Consider the following 22,856-nt stretch of genomic DNA (forward strand, 5'->3'; position numbering starts at 1 on the left):
AGCCAATATTGGTGGTTGTAACACGGCCAACTTTTAAGCGCAGGCCTAGATTTTGCTAGTTATAATAAATGACTGATATAGATTTGTGTGCGTGAATAACTTAATAGTGTGTAATAAGCATTTTTGTCCGTTAAAAAGGTTTTTCTGTCGATATTTTTTGCATGAGAGGAAATGACTGTTCGTAGCCTACGACTTGTATCCTTGTATCTTGATCTTCTAACATTTTCATGTTTACACATATCTTCATCTAGCACTTCTACTACCCCATCACCTTGATGTTGTAGCTCTTTATCATATCTCTTGTAAACGCACTTTGGATAAAACCTCTTTGGATAAATGCGTCTGCCAAATAAAATGTAATGTAAAGAAAAGGAAACCTGCGTGAGAGCTAGAGGAATGGTGTTCTCGCACATACTCTGTTTTCGATAGCTTTACCACAGTCCCTTGCTCGTGAATGGGCTGCATATCATAGCTAGTAGCTACTACAACCGTTTTGTAATTTGTCTTCGTTCATTATTGGACACAGCCATTGGACGTTCCGGAAAGCAATGTCTCACTGGATTGGTCTCAGAGAACCTCAGTCTCGACAGTCGTTGGCCAATCCCAAAGTTATGAAGTTCTGTAGAGTAAAAAACATATTGATTGGGGGAGGACGTCTCGAGGAAGTCAGTCTGTCAGCTATGTTGCAAGCTAACCGATGTTAGCAGCGGAAAATCTACTGCGAGTGATTGGCAACTGAATGCGAAAATTCCCGCTATGAGTGTTCGCAGACTATCGACGATTTGCGTCTCCACGGGAATTTATTTTATAGTGTGTCTAGCCTGCTTTGTGGATTCCCTTTGGGCGCTTGGACAAAATCGAGACACCGAATTTACCTTTCTGCTGCCCGCCGGAAGGATCGAATGTTTCTACCAAACGACCACTACAAACGGAACCATGGAAGTGGAATACCAGGTATTTTATTTAATCGGTATCCCTTGATCACAGTATGTGTCGCTAAATTATCTAACTTGATGGCTGTTCGTCGTACGACTGGTTGCATCACCGAGCGGAAGGGTTCAAAGGTTTTGGGCGATAGTGCAAGGATGTAAGGCTGACTTATTATTAACGTTATCCCCTGTTAGGCTGAAGGAATATAACGGAAATGTTATATATTATGTGAATAAAGTAGCTAGCTATCTGTTGCTAGCGTGGAGACTGTAACGCATTTTCAGCTGGTCAGCTGGTAGCGTTACCATTGGCAACGTTGTGAATGTTACAAGCCACCTAGCTATGTGTGGCATAGCATACGTTAGCTAAATCTGAAATCATTGTTGCTAATAATGTCATATTGTGATTTTACAAGAACTTCACCGTCTCACTTCCTTATTAGTATAACCTGTACATGACAACGTGCCACGATCTCGATCGTTTAAAAAAAATAATAATCTCCGCGAAATTGTCACTGAAAGTATATGATAATTGTCATCAATAATTTTCGAGACCTTAAACAATCTATTTTAAGATGTAATTGTAATGGACGTATTGCCAAGATAACGATTCGTCTCCAGATCCTCTTGATATTCTTGGCCATGTGATGTGAAGGCACTGTCAAGGGGACCGGACGTGGTTAGGTAAATGTTAACCTGCGCTGTTCGTCTTGCTTTACTTATGTTTGTCATCAAGCCTTAACACGACTTGAATTGTACATCTTATCAGTTTAAACAGTTGGATATTTGAGATCTAGAAATTCAGGTTAAGCTTCCTGCTTGAGTGTTTAAGGGCGGTGCTTTTACGGGAACTGAACCTGCAGGTGCCTTGCTGCAGCCTCTTGTCTGTGATCCTTGCTTCATCTTGCTGCTCTTACTTTATGGCTAAAAAGGTCTGAAAAACAAAAAGAAGTCCATCAAAATAACCCACAGAACACCAAACCACTCAAAGAAGCAATACGAACTTCTCATGCCGACATTATTGGGCCCCTTCGTTTGCACAACCCATCACACACTTGTGTAAACATCCTCCAAGTCACTACTCAAACATGCCCATGGTATAGTGAAGGGAGAAGTAAATATTAAAGACAGAGGGCGACTATAATTGTAACCCTTGTCGAACAGTAGCAGTGTTTCATTTCCTCAGTACTGTGTATGCAAATTTAATACCTGCTGGTCGGGATTTTAGTTTGTATGCCCCCCCCCCCTCCACTCTCCCCCCTCCAGGGAGTGAGCTGCCAGGGACCTCCTTCTATGAAAGAGGGGCAGTGTAACCCTTAACCCTATAAAGGGGAGGGAGGCAGGCAGTGTAACCCTTAACCCCATGAAGGGGGGGGGGGGGGCAGTGTAAACCTTAACCCTATGAAAGAGGGGCAGTTTAACCCTTAACCCTTAACCCTGTGAAGGGGGGGGGGCAGTGTAAGCCAAAGCCCTGTGAAGGAGGGGGGGGGGGTGCAGTGTAAGACATAGCCCTGTGAAGGAGGGGGGGGGGGGGGTGCAGTGTAAGCCATAGCCCTGTGAAAGGGGGGTATACCTGGAGAGGGGCAAAGGGCCTTTCTAAAGCTTGGATATCACTGCAGAGATAAGACGTCCTCCTCAGCCTGCAGCTCAGCGTTCAGGTGAGAGTTCAGTAGATGTGCCTGTTTCCACACAGAGGGGCAGGCAGAGAGTGAGCTGTCAATCAGACCCTGCACACTCTCTCTCTCTCTCTCTCTCAGGTGATTGCAGGGGCAGGGCTGGATGTGGACTTCACCATGTTTTCTCCCCACGGAGTCCAGCTCAGCTCAGACTTTCGCAGATCTGACGGGATCCACACGTGAGTGAGCCCAGCTCTCTCCCTGTCTGTCTGTCTATCGGTCTCTGATCCGGTCTGTCTCTCTGACCCTGTCTGTCAGTCTCTGATCTGTCTGTCTGTCTCTGGCCCTGTCTGTCAGTCTCTGATCTGTCAGTCTGTCTCTGGCCCTGTCTGTCTCTGACCCTGTCTGTCAGTCACTGATCTGTCAGTCTGTCTCTGGCCCTGTCTGTCTCTGACCCTGTCTGTCTGTGACTCTGTCTGTCTCTGACCCTGTCTGTCAGTCTCTGATCTGTCAGTCTGTCTCTGGCCCTATCTGTCTCTCTGACCCTGTCTGTCAGTCTCTGATCTGTCAGTCTGTCTCTGGCCCTGTCTGTCTCTGACCCTGTCTGTCTGTGACTCTGTCTGTCTCTGACCCTGTCTGTCAGTCTCTGATCTGTCAGTCTGTCTCTGGCCCTGTCTGTCTCTGACCCTGTCTGTCTGTGACTCTGTCTGTCGCTGACCCTGTCTGTCAGTCTCTGATCTGTCAGTCTGTCTCTGACCCTGTCTGTCAGTCTCTGATCTGTCAGTCTGTCTGTGACTCTGTCTGTCTCTGACCCTGTCTGTCAGTCTCTGACCTGTCAGTCTGTCTCTGGCCCTGTCTGTCTGTCTCTCAGGGTGGAGCCCACGGAGAAGGGGGACTACAAGATCTGCTTTGATAACAGCTTCAGCCGCGTGTCGGAGAAGATGGTGTTCTTCGAGGTGATCCTGGACGAGCAAGGAGGGGGGGAGGAGGAGTGGGCAGGCATGGAGGAGCCAGAGAGCATGCTGGAGTACAAGCTGGATGACATCAAGGTGAGAGCATCGCCCCCCCCCCCCCCTCCACCACCTCCTCTCAGTTTCATTTAAAAATGCTTTAGTGGCACAATATACCTGTAGCCAAAGCTAGTAAGCTAAAAATTTTCTCTCTTCTTCTCCCCTCCCCCTACCATACCCCTCTGCTCCCTCCCTCTATCCCCCTTTCCTCTCCTCCGTGGGCAGGAGTCGGTGGAGTCAGTGCACCGGCGCCTGGAGCGCAGTCGGCAGATGCAGACGGTGCTGCGGGCGTTCGAGGCGCGCGACCGCAACCTGCTGGAGGACAACCTGTGGCGCGTGTCCTTCTGGTCCTGCGTCAGCCTGCTGACCATGCTGGCCGTGGCCGTCACGCAGGTCTACACCGTGCGCAGCCTCTTCAGCGACAAGAGGCGGGTCCCCACGTAGCCCCCCCCCCCCCCTCCCTCGGCGGGACTGAGGGGCGTGGCCCGGGGGCCGGTGAAAGAGACAGGAGCCTGGGCGGCGCTACCTGGGCCATGAACGGCGAAGGGTGAGAGATGAAGACGAGTGTGAGGGTAGAGGGATGAAAGAGCGGGACGAATGGACTTTGAGCATCAGTGCAGGGCGAGAGACGGAAATGAAGGAGTAATTTGCAGAAGGAAAGAGGGAGATGTGTTTCTGTCTGAGCAGGATGGAGCTCTTGCTTTTCTGTCTGTAGCCCCACATTCACTCTTTCTCTCTCAACTCCTCCCTCCCTTTCTCCCTGTCTCCTTTGGGTAGACTTCACCTTTTCCTTACCTGGAGATGACCCCCCCCCCCTCCCCCAAACACACACAGTGCCTTATGTCACACCCATCAGCGAGTCTCATCCAGATACATTCTCTTTTGTCAGTTGTGAATCTGCCCCATGATGGCATTGGCTACCCTTCCACACTCCCCTCCTCCGCCATTATTCCTTCCCCCCCCCCCCCCCCCCCCCCTTAGGCTGACTCCGGTTTGCCTTTCCTGCTCTTTTGAGGCTCATTAGCTAGCTCACCAACAACTTCCTGTTCACCATCAACTTCCTGTTTTAGCTGCACCACCTTAAAGTGACCATGCTAATCATGCTGTCACCGAGACCTTAACAGAGCAGTCAACTTTGTGTCCTTCCATTTCAGTGTCTGTCAGTCTTTCAGGTCAAAGGGTATTTTTTTCTTTTCACTTTTTTTAAAATTAACTAAGCAGTTGTGCTAACCTGGGTACTAAAAGTGTGATGTGGAGATAAACAAAAAAAAAAGTTTTATTTATAAAAAAAAAATAAAATAAATTTCATATGAAAGTGAAATGAGTGTGTGTATTGCCCTCTGGTGTCATTTTCTGCCTATTCATTTGACTTGATGGACGCCGGAAGGAATTATTACAGACCAGTAAGTTAATAGACCTGCTGTGTGAGCATCGGTATTCAGCTGCATGTGAAACTGACACAAAGGCCTTTGGCACCTGCTCTGATACAGCAGAGCACTACGAGTAATGACACCTCACCTGTCAAATGAAGAACTCTGCAAACCTGGAAAATCCTGCTACAGTGCAGCCCAGTGGAGATTAAGCCAGAACAAGTCTGCCAATCAAACGTGACACCATAACACCCAAGTGTGTCTACACTTCTAAGATTTATTTGGTTATAAAATAGATTACATTCCATTCTCATTGACTTTAAACATGTTTGATGGAGAAAAACAAAAGTTTACAGGTTAAAAACATTCAAAATAATGGGAGAAAATTAGCAGGCAAAGTTTTCAGAATGGTTGGTGGCCTGTTTCCCTTTAAAGTGTCAATCAGTTTTTTTTTTCACCCCCAAGACCAGGAAAGCAGAGCACTGCTGCAAGTAGTAAATCAGCATTCAGTAAACATTCATTCTCCATGGTGGGAAAATGTCTAAACCACTCAAGGTACCATGTTATGTACCATGAAGCTAGGCTAACGCTTGGTGCAGGTGGCCCAGTATGTAGCATTAAGCTAAGCTAATACCTGAAGAGGTCACAGATTCAAATAAGGTCCTCTTAGTGGGAGCACACATCAAGTGCCACAGTATCCACTGAATGGGGAATAGAAACTATTTACTCAGTCAATATTAGGCATAATGTCAGCGTCATGAATATTGGGGGGGGCGGGGGCGGGGGTTTACCCCAATTTACCAAAAAGCTTCAGGGTACAGTCACATGGGGATTTGAATTTTAGTCACTCTTAGAAACGGGGAACTGGCACGGTTCTTTTCGAAAAGGTCAGCAAATCCCGTACAGTGAGGTGTTTTTTGTCAAAAAAAAAAAAAAAAAAAAAAGCTAAAGCAAAGCTGGAAGGATAAACATAGCGCAGCACGCTGACGGGGAAGTTTGCGTCTCGGCGTTTACAGGGAAGGCAGAAGTGAGCAGAGCGGCTTCGGCGAGAGTTCACGGCTGGCAGGACGCCGCGCGTTCCTGCGCACGCTTCCTGACGAGCGCGCCGTCCCGAACGCTACGCTCGTGCGCTCCTGCGCAGCGAAACTGCCAGCTTCGCCCGAGCTAAAGTGACACGGCAGGCAGGTGTGACCGTGAGCCAAGCTCGCGTTCAGCTAGAGCCAACGGACGCGTTTACAATGCACGTGCTCATTCGCCTTCACTAGCTGGGATGGGGGGGGGGGGGGGGGGGGAAACCGTCAGTAAATAAAAAAAAAAAACAAACAGCAGGTCACCGGAATGACGATCTCCTTTTCACCTCCTCTACCCCTACAGAAACCCTTCCCATAATCCCTTGCTAGCCACTATTTCACCTCACGGTGCCACACAGGTGTTGACTGACAGCTTTACGCACCTTTCGTTTTTGCACGAAGCGAGTTGCCCCCTCACCCCCAGGCGGGACTGCTATAATCGCATGCACGCTTGGGGTAACGTGTGTGATGTGCACGTTCTCCTAGAACAACCGACAGGGGCATTTGCATAGCTTCCAATTCACATTATTCTCCATTACGGAATAGCTAGTCAGGCGGTATGCTTCTGACAATGACCTGGCGATCGCACCGGCAGCAAACAGACCCAGCAGTCAGACAACCTGGTCCCCTACGTCAGCCACCGCGGCACCCCGTCAGCCTGTCACGGGACACAACACGCACCCATGGCCCACGGCCAGGGGAACCCCCGCATGCGCACCCTGTACCTTTCTCTTCCGCCCAAACACTGCATCCAGATCAGGGTTTTATGAGGGGGGGGGGGACTGAGGTGAGGACGGGCATTGGGTTTGCTGATCCAGGACCACTTTCCATACGCTGAATCCAAGGATCCACTACGTGCAGGAGCATTGTGGGAAACGGGTTTACAATCCTGTTCTGTCCCCAAAGAAAATTCCAAATTTCTCCATGCCACTTATTTACAAGCTCTATCTATACATACAACATGAACCCTATTTCACAAGCCATGTACACTTGATAAATCAGAAGCAAGCTAACCAGTTTGAGGTTGTTTTACACAAGCTCTGTACAGTGTGCTTCCTGAGAAACGCGTTTTATGAGATCAAAATATAATACATGCTTGTAAAAAATAAAAAGGAAAAAAAAGAAAAAACCTTCAATAAACGGGAATAGTACAACCACACAAGAGAGCTTCAGCAATTAGATTCATGCATTTAATTCAGGCAAACTGCTCACGAGGGGCTTACTGCAAAAAGTCTTAATGAAGTTGCTGAAGACACGTCTACATTTTAAAAATCATTTTTGGCACTGAAATGTCCTAAAATATTATAAAATAATTCTTAATTATTAGAGACCACTGGAAGGTTTATCTTCGTATACCTGTTTTGAGGGAATATTAGTACAGTGATGTCCCCCTAACCAATCATGCTTTCCCACATCAATTGCGGTGCAGGATGTCTTGTATGTAGTTTGGGAAGTGTGGCCAGAAGGGGGCGCAGTTTCCCATATCATTAATGGATTTGCGAATTGCAGCTCAAATGCTTCTGTGTAGCAGTTCTGTGACCCAAACCAGGTAAACAGTGTTTGCACCATGAAAGTAAATGATTCAAAACCCCACTCCCATTTAAATCAATTGAATAGGCAGGTGTGTAGCGCTCAGGCTGAGCTTGGATGGTTCTGAGGGTTGCTGGGGGGACCTAACGGTAATGATCAGTCCAAACCACACGGGTGCGGGTCGCCCCTCGTCTTTACCCCCGCCGGCCTGTTCACCACTGGTTCCGCCGAGCAGGAGGGCGCCTGTTGCAAAAACAAGGATGACACAGCGATAAATGCACTTTCCCCCCCGGGCACAGACGCACAACAACTTCCTGTGGGCGGAACGCAGATGCGCGCGGTGGGCCAGCGGCCTTCGGCGGACCGGCGAAGAGCGGCGGCCGTCGGTTCCTACACTCCCAAGAGAAAGGTTTCAAAACAGGCTCCACCGAGTCTCCATAGAGGTACCCTTCGTAGTTCAAGGATTTTTTTTTGTTTTTTTTTTCAGGAACAATCTGGAACCTTTCACAATTTTCACACCTACCATACAGGGTCCCCTAAAGAACTAAAGAGATTTCCCTATGGAGGCAAGAGTGTAATCGAGACTTCAGAAAGGAAACATTTAAGTGTTAACATTAGCCATTTGGTTTGATCTGGAGGGTTGTTTCTCCACGTAAGCGTGGTACGCTCCATTTTGTCTTGCGAGGACATGCAGGACAGCCATAGTTAAGCAGTGAGTATCCTTCTTCCTGACGTTGTATCGGAGTGTTACTCTCGTAAAGGTGTGTGTAGGAACGCCTAGTCACGTTCAAGCGTATATCATCTGCATCCGCTACGGTCTGAGAGGAACAGGAAGTATACACATTCAACTTATCATCCGAATGGTTCATCCCTTGCTGTTCTCACAGTTTCAACCAATCCACTTAATGTACAGACCATCGGATCTGAAGGTTATACTAATATAACTGGTTTGATTCGCTGCCTTCACCTTAAGAGTGGCTTTGAATGAGTCTGTTGTGACTGGGTGTACGATCGGTCGGGTCCCAGTAGTGTGCAGGTCTAATTGCCCTGGTCTCATTTCTGCAGGCTTATAAAGCCAGAGACACTCAAGTCTGGAAAACAAGGCCATGGGAGCACTGCCAAGGAAAAATACAGCTTTCCTGACGGGACACGCCCTCTTGCAACACTCATGAATGTCATACACCGGCTGTCACAAGATGGCCACCCTAGAAAGGAAGGAAGTCCCATCCTGTTAACGTGTCGTGTCAATCCTACCATCACTCAAGGGAACATTAGGTCCAATAAGATTCCTATGCCCATGCTGCCCCCCCCCCCCCTTCCCCAAAAAAAGGTTCTCTGCAGAGGAATGTCACTGGCTCTAATAGGTCAGCAGAACTGGCACACATGAAGACTGATCATTCTCAGCAAGTCCTCCATGATACACCAGTGTCCTGCATAGCTATCACTTCCATTATGCAATCTCTGCAAAGCTACAAGGCCTCACAACGATTGCTACGACCAATACCACGATGCTTCTGGTGCTACTACCAGGCTACTACAGTGCAACTAACAAAGCGCTACCAAGACTACTGCTGCTGAGCTAGCCCAGCGCTAATGCTCCCACGATCATGTAGTGAAGTGGAACAGGAAAGGGTGAGAGGCAGGGGACAGGAGGAAAGCGCTGGAGCTCCCACCTCTACACCAGACTCCTCTAGTTACCACGGCAACGGCCGCGAAGGTCACCGGATGCATCGGCAGGGGCCGAGAGTCCAGAGGTCCGACCGGGCGGGGGGGATGTGAACGACGCAGGAAAAAGGAGGAGGGGAGAGGACAGTGTGTGTGAGAGAGAGAGAAAAGAGAGGGTGCGTATAAGAGGGACAGGAAGAGAGGGAGGAGAGAATCACTCAGGAACACAAAGAACAGACACCAACCACCAGAGCCGCTCCCTTTATTCCAGTTCACCTTTTTATTCTCTCCACTCAGGTCTCATTTCAAAGTTCCATTCGGCTACAGACACCCAATAAGAATGCATCCCCCCCGCCCCGCCCACAATCAACGATACAATGAGGAGGGGCGGGGCGCAGAGCAGGGGGGGGTACAGGGGTTCAGAACACAGGGGTACAGGGGTTGAGGAGAGGGGTGGGCTACCATAGGAACCCAGAAGAGGAAAGGGGCGTGGCTACAGTGGCACATGTGCGTTGGGTGGCCACAGAGTTGAGAAGCGGTCAGATCGTTATAATGCAGCGTGTTCTCTGGTGCAGCTGCACACGCACGCTGGCGGTACCGGTGTGACGAGGATGTTCACACGCGCACACACACACACACACGCATGGGTAGTGCTCACTGTAGCCAGGCCCAATTGGGGATGAACACACACAACCCGCTCTGAGAGTCTGTGTCCTACAGTTCAGCTGTCTTCAGCATTCTGACTGAACTGCGACTGATTTTAATCGATTCACTGACTCAGCACTGACTTCTAACTGATTCAGTACTGACTCTGCACTGACTGCTCACTGATTCAGTCATGACTCTGCACTGACTACTCACTGATTCAGTAATGACTTTGCACTGACTACTCACTGGTTCAGTAATGACTCTGCACTGACTACTCACTGGTTCAGTAATGACTCTGCACTGACTACTTACTGACTCAGTACTGACTATGCATTGACTACTCACTGATTCAGTAATGACTCTGCACTGACTACTCAATGATTCAGTAATGACTCTGCACTGACTACTCTGCACTGACTACTCAATGATTCAGTAATGACTCTGCACTGACTACTCAATGATTCAGTAATGACTCTGCACTGACTACTCAATGATTCAGTAATGACTCTGCACTGACCACTCTATGATTCAGTAATGACTCTGCACTGACTACTCACTGAATCAGTTACAAACCTTCACCATTAGGACTCAGCCTCTCTAAGCAGGGTGGTAGCTGAGACTCACCACCCCCCCCTCCCCCCGAAAAATCACAATCAATCAAAATCAATCAGAAATCAAACCAGGTGTCCATTACAACAGAAATCTCTCATCAAAAACACCACGAATCAGAGAAAATAAAGAAAAAAAAATGTACATATTGAACCACCGTTTGCGGAACTTTGGAGGCGCGCGGTTCCGCGCAGAACGGCACAGTCAAACGTGTCGCCCCCGGCGCGGACCAGGAGGGGGCGCTGCGGTCACGTGACGGCCGGAGAGGCCGATAAGCCGGAACGCCAAACCTCCGCCCCCACTTCTACACGCAGGAGGTGAACTGACCTCAGAGTTTGCTTTTATTTTAAATCATCATCATTAATATCATTATCATTTATTGATTAATCCATTCCAATGTTTGTTTTTTCTCCTTTTAAAAAAAGGGAGTGGTATTGGTCCTGTCTCACACCCACCCACTCCCACACTGCTAGCTCTGGCCAGCAGGGGGCGCCCCCGGGACAGCTCTACTCCCAAAAAACTAGTCCCAATAAGGACACAAGTGCCTGCGCCCCTCCCCGCTAGCCTCTTGCCCCGGAGAGAGCCAATCTCAACCTATTCCACTCCGTTGGGATGCCGTATAGCGAATAAGGCCTCTGCTGTGCGTATTTATTCTACTTTGGCCACGCCCCTAACCAGAGTCCCAGCCTGGTACAGGACAGACGGGCGCTCTGCTCCTGCGTGGCCACTCTGCACATGCATCAGAGGGCACTGCGCTTCACAACACCCCTCAGTGCTACCACGGGTGGGAGGGGCTTGCAGAACAGACCAGTCATTTCCCTGTTAGCTGCAGTTAAACACATTGACATCTCTATTAAAGGCTGCAATGGTGATGTGCTGTTAAAGTTGATGGAATTCCTCAGATAGTAAAGGCACTGTGTGTGTGTGTGTGTGTGTTTGTGTGTGTGTGCATGCGCATGTGTGTGTGTGTATGTGTATGTGTATGTGTGAAGTCCTCTGTTACTGTAAACACTGCATAAGAAAAAAAATGCTATTAGAACTGCTATTACGATGCTCGGTCTGTCACTCATTTCCACAACCAATGTGTAACAAAGCCCTTGTCTGGATGGCAGTGTGTGCTCTCAAGCTCTCCGATTGGCTGGTCATGCAGGCTTTAGGGATCCATGATTGGGCCCCTCTGTCCACCAAGAGGTGGGGCATAGCGAATTCTGTGGGAAGGGACCGACGACGTCGGACCGAAGACACGAGTCTCACGGCAGACTCCAGTTCGCTCGCCTTGCTTTGCGATTATTAGAAAACGCGTTCGGTGGTAAATACAAGATAATTAAACACATTTGTTAAAAAAAAAAAGGAAAATAAGATCGCACCAACATCATCACCGTAGTAATAATAATAAGTATAAGAATAACCTATTTTGTTTTGTATGAAGTTGGAAAACCAAGAAAAAAAAAAGAATTTTTTATGGAAGAAAGTGGAAGGGCAGTCAGCCACAGAGCAACTAATATTGTGAAACATAATTTTATGGGCAAAAATTCACAATCACAAATAATGATTCTGCTTATATTAGATTTCCCCTATAGACATACAATCCCTGAAAGAAAACTGGTTTACCAGCTTCACTGAGCACCAGCTCCCTCACCCACTCTACACAGACAGCAGACTGGGCCAGCACCCCTAGTGATGGGAGATGTGAATGACACACAAAGTACATCACAGCCTCCGGTCCACAAGGGGGCGAACTTACTTTGCTGGCTTTAACATTCACAACAACGGCCTCCAATCCACACTCACTACAAACAGATTCTTAGAAAAATTTTAGATGCAGGGGACCAAAAAAGTCTACTTAAGCAGAGAGGGGGATTCCACCCAAATCACTCTACTGTTGTAGCCAATGCCGCCCGTGTTGTGTTGTGGGTGAGAGAAAGTAAGTGCATCTCAGTGTCTTTCAGGGAACAGACTGAAAAACCCTGGCTCTGTGACAGACAGGACCTCAATATTAGGGTGTACAGTCACACCTGTGTGTGTGTGTGAGTGTGTGTGTGTGTGTTTGTGTGGGTGTGGACGTGTGTGCGTTGTCACACACATGCAGCAATGTGTGCATGTGTGTGTGTGTGTGTGCGTGTGCTCAGTTACATGCATGTGACAATGTGTGCATGTGTGCGTGTACACTTAAACAGGTGTGTGTGTAGTTGTGTGTATGAGTTCCTCTCTCGCCCTACTGGCCCTCTCTCAGTGCTCTATCCCCCCCCCGGTGCTAAGCGTGGGTCCGGCCCGGGCCTAGTCTAGTAAGGAGGGCTCGGCTGGGCGGATTATGGTGGGGCGATGGGGCGCGCCGGGGGGTCTTCTGCTGCAGGAGAGAACAGTGAGAGACGCTGGGTGAGACAGGCTCACAGAGAGAGAGAGAGAGAGAGAGAGAGAGACAGAGAGAGAGAGGGAGAGAGGGAGAGAGGGAGGGAGAGAGAGAGGGAGAGAGAGAGAGAGGGAGAGAGAGAGAGAGAGAGAGAGAGAGAGAGAGAGAGAGAGAGAGAGAGAGAGAGAGAGAGAGAGAGAGGGGGAGAGAGAGAGGGAGAGAGAGAGAGAGAGAGAGAGAGAGAGAGAGAGAGAGAGAGAGAGAGAGAGAGAGAGAGAGGGGGAGAGAGAGAGGGAGAGAGAGAGAGAGAGAGAGAGAGAGAGAGAGAGAGAGAGAGAGAGAGAGGGAGAAACAGAGACAGAGTGACAATGACAGAAAGAGATAGACAGACAGAGAGGGGGGGAAATGAAGAGACAGAGAGAGAGATAAAGCAAGATCAAGGGAGAGAGGGATAGAGGGAGGTTGTAAGGTAGAGCGAAAAAAGGGCCAGAAGAGTTGGACATACATGAGTGAGGGAGGAAAAGAGGAGAGTGGAGTAGGAAGGAAAAAACTGTCTGATGTATAAAAATTAAAAAAACACACAAGCATATGCATACATACACACACACACACACACACACACACACGCATATACCCACACAGACAGATACACATACGCACACGCACACACACACACATGCACAGGGAGCCACAGGTCTAAAGTCAGGCTAAAACACAACAGAGTGGAACACCTGCTAAACAGCAAACAAACATAACCAATCAGAGGGCTTCACCAGGCCACCCCATCATCACCATGACAGTCTCTGAACAATGACCTCAGAGATGGAGGTAGAGAGGGTTCAGCAGACCTCACTACACATGCAGGTATCCGGTCTGCAAGGCCTGTCCGTCTGTCCGTGTTTCTGGGGGAGGGGAGGGGGGGGGGGGGGGGCCTCACCTGGGCACTCCGGGGGGGATGCGGGCGGGGCGGGAGGGGATCTGTGGAGGGGCGCTGAAGGGGTCCTGGGCGTTGCTGAAAGCGTTGGCGGGTGGCCCCGGGCGGGAGGGGATGGGCGGGGCTCCGAACGCAGGGCTGGGGTTCAGGGGCGGTCCCGGCGTAGGACCCCTCACTGCTGGGGGGCGACTGGGAGGGGGGGCGGCCGAGGCCGGTCTACGCTGTGGGGTGGGGCTGTGGGGTTTCAGAAGAGTATTTAACAAGCACAGAAATGCTGCCAGGGGCACCCTGCTACAGGCAGCACACACGCCACCGCTAACGTGCTACAGCTAACACAGAGGCCTCCGCTAACGTGCTACAGCTAACACAGAGGCCTCCGCTAACTTAATACAGCCAGCACAGATGCCCGTGCTAAGCTGTTACTGCAAACACATACAACTGACTTAATACAGCAAATATAGCCTGGGCTAACCTAACAGTTACTCCTCTGCTGACAACCACCAACTGTCGGCCAACACAGAGACGTGAGATCAGTTAGCAGAGACCTGGTACAGCTAACACATAGACTAGTGCTAACCAAGTACACATAACACAGAAGCCCACGTCAACTTAATGCAGCAAACACAGTGGTCTGAGCTGACACAATAGGCTGGCGCTAACGTGCTACCACAGAGGCCCACGTCAACTTAATGCAGCAAACACAGTGGTCTGAGCTAACACAACAGGCTGGCGCTAACGTGCTACAGCTAGCGTGGGCAGGGCTGCGCGGCGCGGCGCGGCACCTCACCTGGGCTCGCTCGGCATCCAGCTGTCGTTGACGGGCGGCGGCACGGGAATGGACACGGTGGTGGTGCTGATGTCGCCGATGATGTTGAGCGCCTCCTTCAGGGCGTGGTACATGCGCAGCATCTCGTCCCGGCGCTGCGCCTGGTCGGCCGACTCCTCCATCAGCGAGTTCTGATCGGCCGACGAGTACAGGTACGCCAGCAGCTCCGAGTGGATGAAGTCCTTCGCCTGGAGAGAGAGAGAGGGGGGCGAGCCAGGAGGAGGGGAGGACAGGAGTGAAACGAGGGAGGAAGAGGCAGGAGTACAGAAAGCGCACAAGGGCGGTTTATCACCGCGCGCTCGCGCCCCAGTGCATGCTGGGTCACGGCAGCGGGACTCACGCTGTTGATCATCAGGTGCATGATGGTCTTGGGCATGAGGTCGCGGATGGTCTTGTTGACGATGCCGATGTAGGAGTCCACCAGGTTGCGGATGGTCTCCACCTGCCGCTCCAGCTGGGGATCCATGGAGAAGGTGTCCACTGGGCCCGCCTCCTCGTTCTCCACCTAGGTTGGGGGGGGGGGGGGGGGGGGGCGGTTGGGGGAGAAAGTCAGCGAGCGCTCCCTCTCTTCAGGGGGACGTGTAGCTGGTCTCAGGGCGGTTCTGAGGCTCACAGACCTGGTCCTTCTCAGGGTACACTCCCGCTCTGAGGAAGGAGGCTTTCCAACTGTCCACGTCCTCCTGAGAGTCACAGGCCAGCTCCACCTGACGCAGGTCCTTATACACGTTCCTGTAAACACGCGCGCACACACACACGCACACACGCACACGCGCACACGCACATACAAAGGGTTACTGAAAGGCAAACTACACAGACAGAGAGACAGGCAAACTACGCAGGGAGACAGGATAGACACACACACACACACACACACACACACACACACGTGCATGCACACGTCACGTGCAAACCTCTGCTCAGTGTTGAAGATGCCAAAGATGTGCTTAGTGGACATGAAGCCCTTCTCCACATCTCTCAGCTTCAGGTTATCCAGCGGCAACATGTACTTCTTCTCCTTCTCCTGAAGACACACACGCGCACACACGCACCCCACAGTTAGGCTGATGATGCGGTCACTCACAGAAGAACACAGCGCTGTGCACTGAACACTGTAACGTGCACACACCACACACAGCACTGGAAGAGTCTCACCTCCTCGTCCTTGTACCAGGACAGGGACTCGGCAGTCAGGACAAACCAGTACTCCTTGGACCCCCCCTTCATTATGCTGATGTTTATGGTCAACCAGCCTTTACGGATCACCTGGGTAAAGACATGGGACAGGGCGGGGCAGGGCGGGACAGGTGACACATGATATTTGGCTTTGCACAACTTATTCTCAGAGGAACTCTTTCTGACCTCCCTGCCCTAATAATGTACGCTAATAACCTTACCTGATGAGAGCCAGACACCCTCCCTGTAGCAAATCCCAACAGAAATAACCTGACTTGTGCACCATTTTCCCCAAAAGGGGCATTTTCCGCATGGTCCAATCCCTGCGTGGTCTACTTCCTGCCTGGTCAACTTCCAAAACATGGAGTACTTCCTGTATTTGTGGGATACTTTCTTTGTGGGCCAGTTCCTGCATGGTCTACTTCCTGCATGATTCACCGCTATCATCATCTATTCCCTGCACGGTCCACTTAATGGTGAGGTGCTTTCTTCTTGGTCTACATCCTGAAGTCTATTTCTCAAAGGAGGTTCTCTCAGAGGTTCTCTGCACCAATAGGGCTCTCACCTTGTGGCCCATCCACGGGTTTAGCGTGTCAGAGTAGACAGCGTTAATGTCACATGACCATGATCATGACCACATCACAACCCTGAACAGCCATACAGAGCCGTACAGACTGATGGGAACGCCTGCTGGAATACTCAACCTGCATCCATTTCCTGTTCCCCTCACAGGAAACGAGAGCGACGCGCTCTGCTCTGGGGTTAGAGGACAGCGGCCGTCACATGTTAGGAGTCAGCGGGTGAGTGAAAGCAAGCTAGCCTATGCGATTGTTAGGACACTACAGGCTGGGGTTAGTGTGGTTACCAGGGAAATCTTCGCAGCCATGGAGAGGGTTTTGAACCTGTCACATGATATGAGAGAGAGAGGGAGAGAGGGAGTGGGGGGGGCTGCTTCAAAGCATGTCCTGAGAAGCAATCCACATGGATCGCCATCTGAAGAGAGGCTGGCAGTCTCCTCTCTCAGATATTAAGGGCTGTGGGACCCAACAGGCAACACTGAGAACAGAGGAGGCCTCACAACATCCGTCCGTCTGTCTGTCCGCTACAGAACAAACCAACAAACTCTGAGGGCGGCTTTTAGAGCAGAACCTTTCACCCAAAACAGCTCAAATGGTACTATTCAGCCCCACCATTTCTCTCTCCCTCGCTCTCTCGCATTTTCCTGTGGAAAAAAGCACTGTGAAATAGCGAATTAGAACAGGACGATGAAACGGAAGACGCTGAAATTGTGGACGTCCTGCAGTTTGCCTGGAGGGGGGGGGGGGCGGGAGATGTGTGTGTGTGTGTGTGTGGGGGGTGGGGGGGGGGGTGGCTAATTGCAATAGGGACGTAATGATAAACACTCATGACTTCACATGTATTGACATAATATCAACAGTGAAAGCAGCAGCCTCGTCCACAGTCTGTCTGTGATCTGGAAACCCTTCCAGCAGGGGGAGCCCCGAAAGCACCTCTGCGTACTTAACCTCCAGACTGCAGCAGAACACGTGAGCCCCTCTTATAAAGGCTCGCGTCACACAGAGCTCTGTGCCAGCAGGCGGGATCTCTGTTTTTAGCACATTTCAGTGGTTTATGAGGGTGAAACGGGAACCTGCCCTCACGCACATTTCAACATCTCCCAGCGACAAGCCTGATCTGAACTTCCTCTACAGAGAACCCAGAGCATTCAGAGCATTCAGCACTTCCTGATTGTCTGTCTGTCTGTGCTATTCTCTGTCCTTCTCCTTTGACAGTCCGTCTTGCCTGTCTGTGTCTGCCTGTCCCGCTGTATCTCTCCCAGCCTGTGCCCAGTATTTAAAGATGGAGGCAGAGCCCCGTGTCCCAGCTTTCCACGGCTGTTCGGCACACAGAAGTCAGCCCAGTTTACCACCGCTGCACCACGCCGGTTTGCACTGCGTCTCTTAGCAAAGACATTCGCACAGCACTACATACACCTGTACTTCTGCACAGTGGAACATCACAAAACAAAATGTCACCCAATGATTATTAATATTAACGAGTATGCAACTTAGGCACCGGCTGATTACCGACCCTGATTCGACTGGAGAGAGCCAGCGGTGGAGAGCTGAAGGCCGGGGCCTGTGCTCCAAAGAGCTTAAAACACAGACGGCCATCTGTGCTGCTCTGAGTCACAGACCACAGCAATGAAGGCATTCACGCCGAGCACTGCGCCCACTAGTGGACACTCATCTCATCACACCGGAGGATTTCCAGAGCACAGTCAGAGGACACAGGCCACTCCCGCAGAAGACAGGAAGTGCTAGATGAAACAGAAGTCTGAAACAGCCCCCAATCGGACCGGACAGAGTTAGTCGTTTATTGATTCATTTAAATTTGGCGGTCGCGAATGGAATTGAGAGTTTGAGAGGAATTGGAGGATTCTGTCGCTCTCTCACAAACGCACACACTCACGCACAAATTTCATCCCAAAGTCTGAGGTTGATTTTTGGTGTGCTGAGTTTAGTTCAGCCCCTGATTTTTGTCACACACCCCGCTCCCTCGTGTGGCAGTTGGGATGTCTCCCCACAAGGCAAACTCTGACCCCAACACCCGACCGGGTCCACACAGCACACCCCGGGAAGGAGGACTGAGGCCGCTGTACCAGAGGGCGCGGCAATATCGTGGTTCACCAGCAGGGGGTGATGCACCCATCCAATGCATCCAGGGAGAGGACCCCACCTCGCCATCCCCTATAAATATTTTAACGCCTCGAGTTTTCAACAGCGAGTAAACAGTTTGAATTTCTACGGTCCTACCGGCAAAAAGTAGTATTTAACAAATCAGAAAAGTGAAGGTTAACGAGGAAAACAAAAACCAGTCAAACCGGAGAAGGACAGCCTGTTAGAGACATTCAGGCGACGAGCTCAATTAACGATGCTGTTAAAATAATTGCGCGTACAATTACGGACCGTGTGAAGCGTTCGTAATTACAGACGTGATTACCGATTACTGGCAATCCCCAAACCAACGGTAGATATTATGATTGTAATTATCATCCTCGTGTAAATTAGAGCATGGGAATTACGCCCAGTTTTTTTTTTTGTTTTTTTTGTTCTTCCTACCACCAGGGGGCGATGGAAACACTACCTGCTCCTCTTCCCCGTCCCTCAGGAAGCCGCGCTGCAGAGCAAAAAACACACTCAGCCGCTCCGCTCACACGCACGCAGCGCTCCGGCGCGTCTCGCCGTCCGGCGGCTGCCGCCATGCCACGCCCGGTTTTTGGGCGGGGTCCGCGGTCGCGCCCCTCGGCTCCGGTTTTGATCTGGGCCAGGGTTCGCCTGGCTGCGGCCACGTATTTAGGGTATTCAGGTGGCGTCGTTGTATCTGTACTTAAATCGCCGCGCCAGGAGGCCGTGGTGTCATGGTATTTCTAGTTAAATCGCCGCGCCAGGAGGCCGTGGTGTCGTGGTATTTGTAGTTAAATCGCCGCGCCAGGAGGCCGTGGTGTCGTGGTATTTGTAGTTAAATGACTGTGGCAGGAGGCCGTGGTGTCGTGGTATTTGTAGTTAAATGACTGTGGCAGGAGGCCGTGGTATTTGTAGTTAAATCGCCGCGCCAGGAGGCCGTGGTGTCGTGGTATTTGTAGTTAAATGACTGTGGCAGGAGGCCGTGGTGTCGTGGTATTTGTAGTTAAATCGCCGCACCAGGAGGCCGTGGTGTCATGGTATTTGTAGTTAAATGACTGTGGCAGGAGGCCGTGGTGTCGTGGTATTTGTAGTTAAATGACTGTGGCAGGAGGCCGTGATGTCGTGGTATTTGTAGTTAAATGACTGTGGCAGGAGGCCGTGGTGTCGTGGTATAGTGTAGTTAAATCATTGTGGCAGGAGGCCGTGGTGTCGTGGTATAGTGTAGTTAAATGACCGTGGCAGGAGGCCGTGGTGTCGTGGTATTTGTAGTTAAATGACTGTGGCAGGAGGCCGTGGTGTCATAGTATTTGTAGTTAAATGACCGTGGCAGGAGGCCGTGGTGTCGTGGTATTTGTAGTTAAATGACTGTGGCAGGAGGCCGTGGTGTCGTGGTATTTGTAGTTAAATGACTGTGGCAGGAGGCCGTGGTGTCCTGCTTTGAGTTAAATTGCTATGGCGGGTATCTGTGGTGTATTTAGACGGAAATCTCTGTGGGAGGCGACAGTGACATCCCTTGTCATGTCTGGCCTGCAGATGTCCCCGTTTCCCCTCCTGCACCCAAAATAAGTTCCCCCCCTGCAACCTCAGAGCCCCTCCTCTCCCTGTGAAGCGGGCCCTCTGGCTACCCATAAGGCCTCAGTCTTCCCACGTGGGTGACCTGTGACCCCAGCTCGGGCGTGGCTTCTACAGGCACATTATTGCACGGAGGGGGGCGTGGCTACTTACCAGAATTTCACCCTGCATGGGGGGAGGGGAAGTCAAAGGGGAAAATTACAGGAAGGGAAAAAGAGTAAGCAAGCGAGACAGAGATAGGGAGAGAGAGAAGAGAGAGAATAGTGTGAGAGAATAAAGGAGATAGAGAAAGAGAGAGAAAAGTGTGAGAGAATAGAGAAATAGAGAGAGAGAGAGAATAGAGATAATAAAAGTGTGAGAGAATAAAGGAGAGAGAGAGAGACAGAATAAAAGAAAGAAGACCGTAGAGTAGGTGATAGAGGGGAAAGAGAGTGACAGAGGGACAGAGAGTGACAGGAAAGAGGGTTACATGCAATTAGATTAACTCCAAAGTTATCTCAAGGCTGTTATGTCACATTGGATGCTCGCTTCATTAATGGCAGCCTGGTTCATGCATTCCTCACACAATTACAATGAAATACACTGCCCTTCTGTTAATACAGCACAACAAACCTGATTGTTGTTTTTTCACAGTGCAAAACGGGTCATGCTGTGCAGGTTACATGCAAACAGTGCTATCACCAGTGCCACGTCGCGGAAACAGGACACCCAAATTACCAGACAGGGCAGGGAAGGGCAGGGGGGAGGAGCTTCTTTCTCCTACACCAAAAGCCACCCCTAAACCAAGCCCCTGGGACGCCCGTTCCTTCACGCGATCGTACGTTTGGATGCAAGAACCCACTCAGCAGCGAGACAGAGGGCTCGAGGTTTCAGAGGTGTGAGTTCTGTGTGTGTGTGTGTGTGTGTGTGTGTGTGGGGAGAGGTTAAGGGTCAAACGGCACACACTCATTACTGTATTAGCATCGTTTGAGCTGCCTGTGGAACACATACACATTTAAAAGAATTGTTAAATTAACAAGAAATAATAATAAAATAATAGACAGGTGCCTGGTTGTGGTTGAGTGATGGAGTGAGGGGGGGGGTAAGGGGGTACCTGGTTCGGGATGGGGGGGGGGGGGGGGGGGGGGGGGTGGTAAGGGGGTACCTGATTGGGGATAAGGGAGGGGGGGGTAAGGGGGTACCTGATTGGGGAAAAGGGAGGGGGGGGGGGAGGAGGGGGGAGGGGTAAGGGGGTACCTGGTTGGGGATAAGGGAGGGGGGGGTGTAAGGGGGGACCTGGTTGGGGATAAGGGAGGGGGGGGTGTAAGGGGGGACCTGGTTGGGGATAAGGGAGGGGGGGGTGTAAGGGGGGACCTGGTTGGGGATAAGGGGGGGGGATGGTAAGGGGGGACCTGGTTGGGGATAAGGGAGGGGGGGTAAGGGGGTACCTGGTTGGGGATAAGGGAGGGGGGGGTGTAAGGGGGACCTGGTTGGGGATAAGGGAGGGGGGAGAGGGGGGGAAGGGGGTACCTGGTTGGGGATAAGGGAGGGGGGGTAAGGGGGGTACCTGGTTGGGGATAAGGGGGGGGGGGGGGGGGGGTAAGGGGGTACCTGATTGGGGATAAGGGAGGGGGGGGTAAGGGGGTACCTGATTGGGGATAAGGGAGGGGGGGGTAAGGGGGTACCTGATTGGGGATAAGGGAGGGGGGGGTAAGGGGGTACCTGATTGGGGATAAGGGAGCGGGGGGTAAGGGGGTACCTGATTGGGGATAAGGGAGGGGGGGTAAGGGGGTACCTGATTGGGGATAAGGGAGGGGGGGTAAGGGGGTACCTGATTGGGGATGGCCCTCTTCTTGTTGACATGCGTGTTTCTCTGTTGTGCACTGTTTGAGGGAGAGAGCAAAGTGGGGGAAAAAACATAGCAGTTATAAAAATTATTATTATTTTTTTACATAATGTCATAATACAAGCAGAACAAAGCAATTCTTCACACATCTGATACCCTTAAGAGAAGCCATTTAAGTCAATATTAAAAACCACTTAGACATGAGTTGCCAACACCAGGTTTTTACATGAAGCAAATGCACACCGTGAATGGAGTCATTGCACATGGCAGTGTTTTCATAACTTCATACAGAAGACAAACAGTACTCACAAGCTCAAAATGAATCATTAACCAAAACAAAACGAATAAAATAAATCATTCATTAAAGGCCTGCTTTAATACCTTGGCTTTTGTACAAAAAGTAACACAAAATCCAACCAGCGCAGTTCCCCTGCTGGCACTAGAAATTAGAAACGTGCAGGCCATACGATCGCAAACAGACGAAGAACTGTAATACACGCTGCCAGTTTGGTCGCCCTCCTTCGTTTAATGCCCTGAAAATGGCACGTGTTCTTGTTCTGCACATAACGACGCTCATAACCCTGCCGGTGTGCGGCTGTGGTACCAACTAGTCTCAGAAGCCTTACGGCTAAGCTCTCGAAAAACGCACTGCCGAAACACCGAGCAGTCTGGGGTGCTAGTTTCTACGATGCGAAAATATATATATATATTTTTTTTTTTTATGTCGCACGTTTGTTGGAGACTTGCTCAGGAGTGCAACTGACCTTCTTTGTGGACACATGTGAACACCGCCTGCTATACAGCAATTAGTTCCGCATTGTTCCGGTCTATTCTGCTGAATGCGGCTCCACAACAGCTTCTACATGGCAGCTGCCACCTTTATGATGTCACTCACTGTTCCGTCTCCTGTTCTAGAACGTAGCATTAACCACTCCCCCTTTGTTTTCTCGAAGCTAGGCTTTTGCACGCGGTTCCGTCAATGGCTCCGAATTTAATCATGCGCCAGAGGCATCGAATCGGATAATCAGGCACTGCAGATATT

General features: G+C 50.5%; 2 protein-coding genes across 7 annotated transcripts in view; one reads left to right on the forward strand and one right to left on the reverse strand.

Moving 5' to 3' along the window:
- Positions 1–622: 622 nt before the first annotated feature.
- LOC118217056 (transmembrane emp24 domain-containing protein 1-like) lies at positions 623–4,814 on the forward strand. Its single transcript, XM_035398835.1, has 4 exons — positions 623–954; positions 2,687–2,784; positions 3,417–3,594; positions 3,781–4,814. The coding sequence occupies exons 1-4, from the start codon at positions 757–759 to the stop codon at positions 3,997–3,999; spliced, it is 693 nt and encodes a 230-aa protein (XP_035254726.1). The 5' UTR covers positions 623–756; the 3' UTR covers positions 4,000–4,814.
- A 7,831-nt stretch (positions 4,815–12,645) lies between these two features.
- dnm2a (dynamin 2a) overlaps positions 12,646–22,856 on the reverse strand; it is a 30,793-nt gene continuing 20,582 nt past the window's right edge. For 2 of the 6 annotated variants that reach the window (XM_035398831.1, XM_035398827.1), the window contains exons 13-21: positions 21,800–21,851; positions 20,143–20,154; positions 15,710–15,820; positions 15,469–15,578; positions 15,175–15,286; positions 14,898–15,062; positions 14,519–14,745; positions 13,735–13,965; positions 12,646–12,794 (exon numbers count right to left, since the gene is read on the reverse strand). In XM_035398831.1, coding sequence (XP_035254722.1) covers positions 12,725–12,794; positions 13,735–13,965; positions 14,519–14,745; positions 14,898–15,062; positions 15,175–15,286; positions 15,469–15,578; positions 15,710–15,820; positions 20,143–20,154; positions 21,800–21,851 — 1,090 coding nt within the window. In that variant the 3' untranslated portion in view covers positions 12,646–12,724. Of the gene's footprint in view, positions 12,795–13,734; positions 13,966–14,518; positions 14,746–14,897; positions 15,063–15,174; positions 15,287–15,468; positions 15,579–15,709; positions 15,821–18,877; positions 18,911–20,142; positions 20,155–21,799; positions 21,852–22,856 lie in introns of all 6 variants that reach the window. The other 4 variants (XM_035398826.1, XM_035398830.1, XM_035398829.1 and 1 more) reach the window with 4 other exon arrangements.

This window comes from Anguilla anguilla, chromosome 17 (assembly GCF_013347855.1).
Source record: "Anguilla anguilla isolate fAngAng1 chromosome 17, fAngAng1.pri, whole genome shotgun sequence".
NCBI classification, from domain to species: Eukaryota; Metazoa; Chordata; class Actinopteri; order Anguilliformes; family Anguillidae; genus Anguilla; species Anguilla anguilla.

Bases quoted from the DNA above. Each gene is read 5' to 3' on its own strand.
- LOC118217056 (XM_035398835.1), top strand. From the start codon at position 757: ATGAGTGTTCGCAGACTATCGACGATTTGCGTCTCCACGGGAATTTAT. The intron at 955-2,686 runs GTATTTTATTTA...TCTCTCTCTCAG, and splicing joins CCATGGAAGTGGAATACCAG to GTGATTGCAGGGGCAGGGCT. The intron at 3,595-3,780 runs GTGAGAGCATCG...CTCCGTGGGCAG, and splicing joins ACAAGCTGGATGACATCAAG to GAGTCGGTGGAGTCAGTGCA.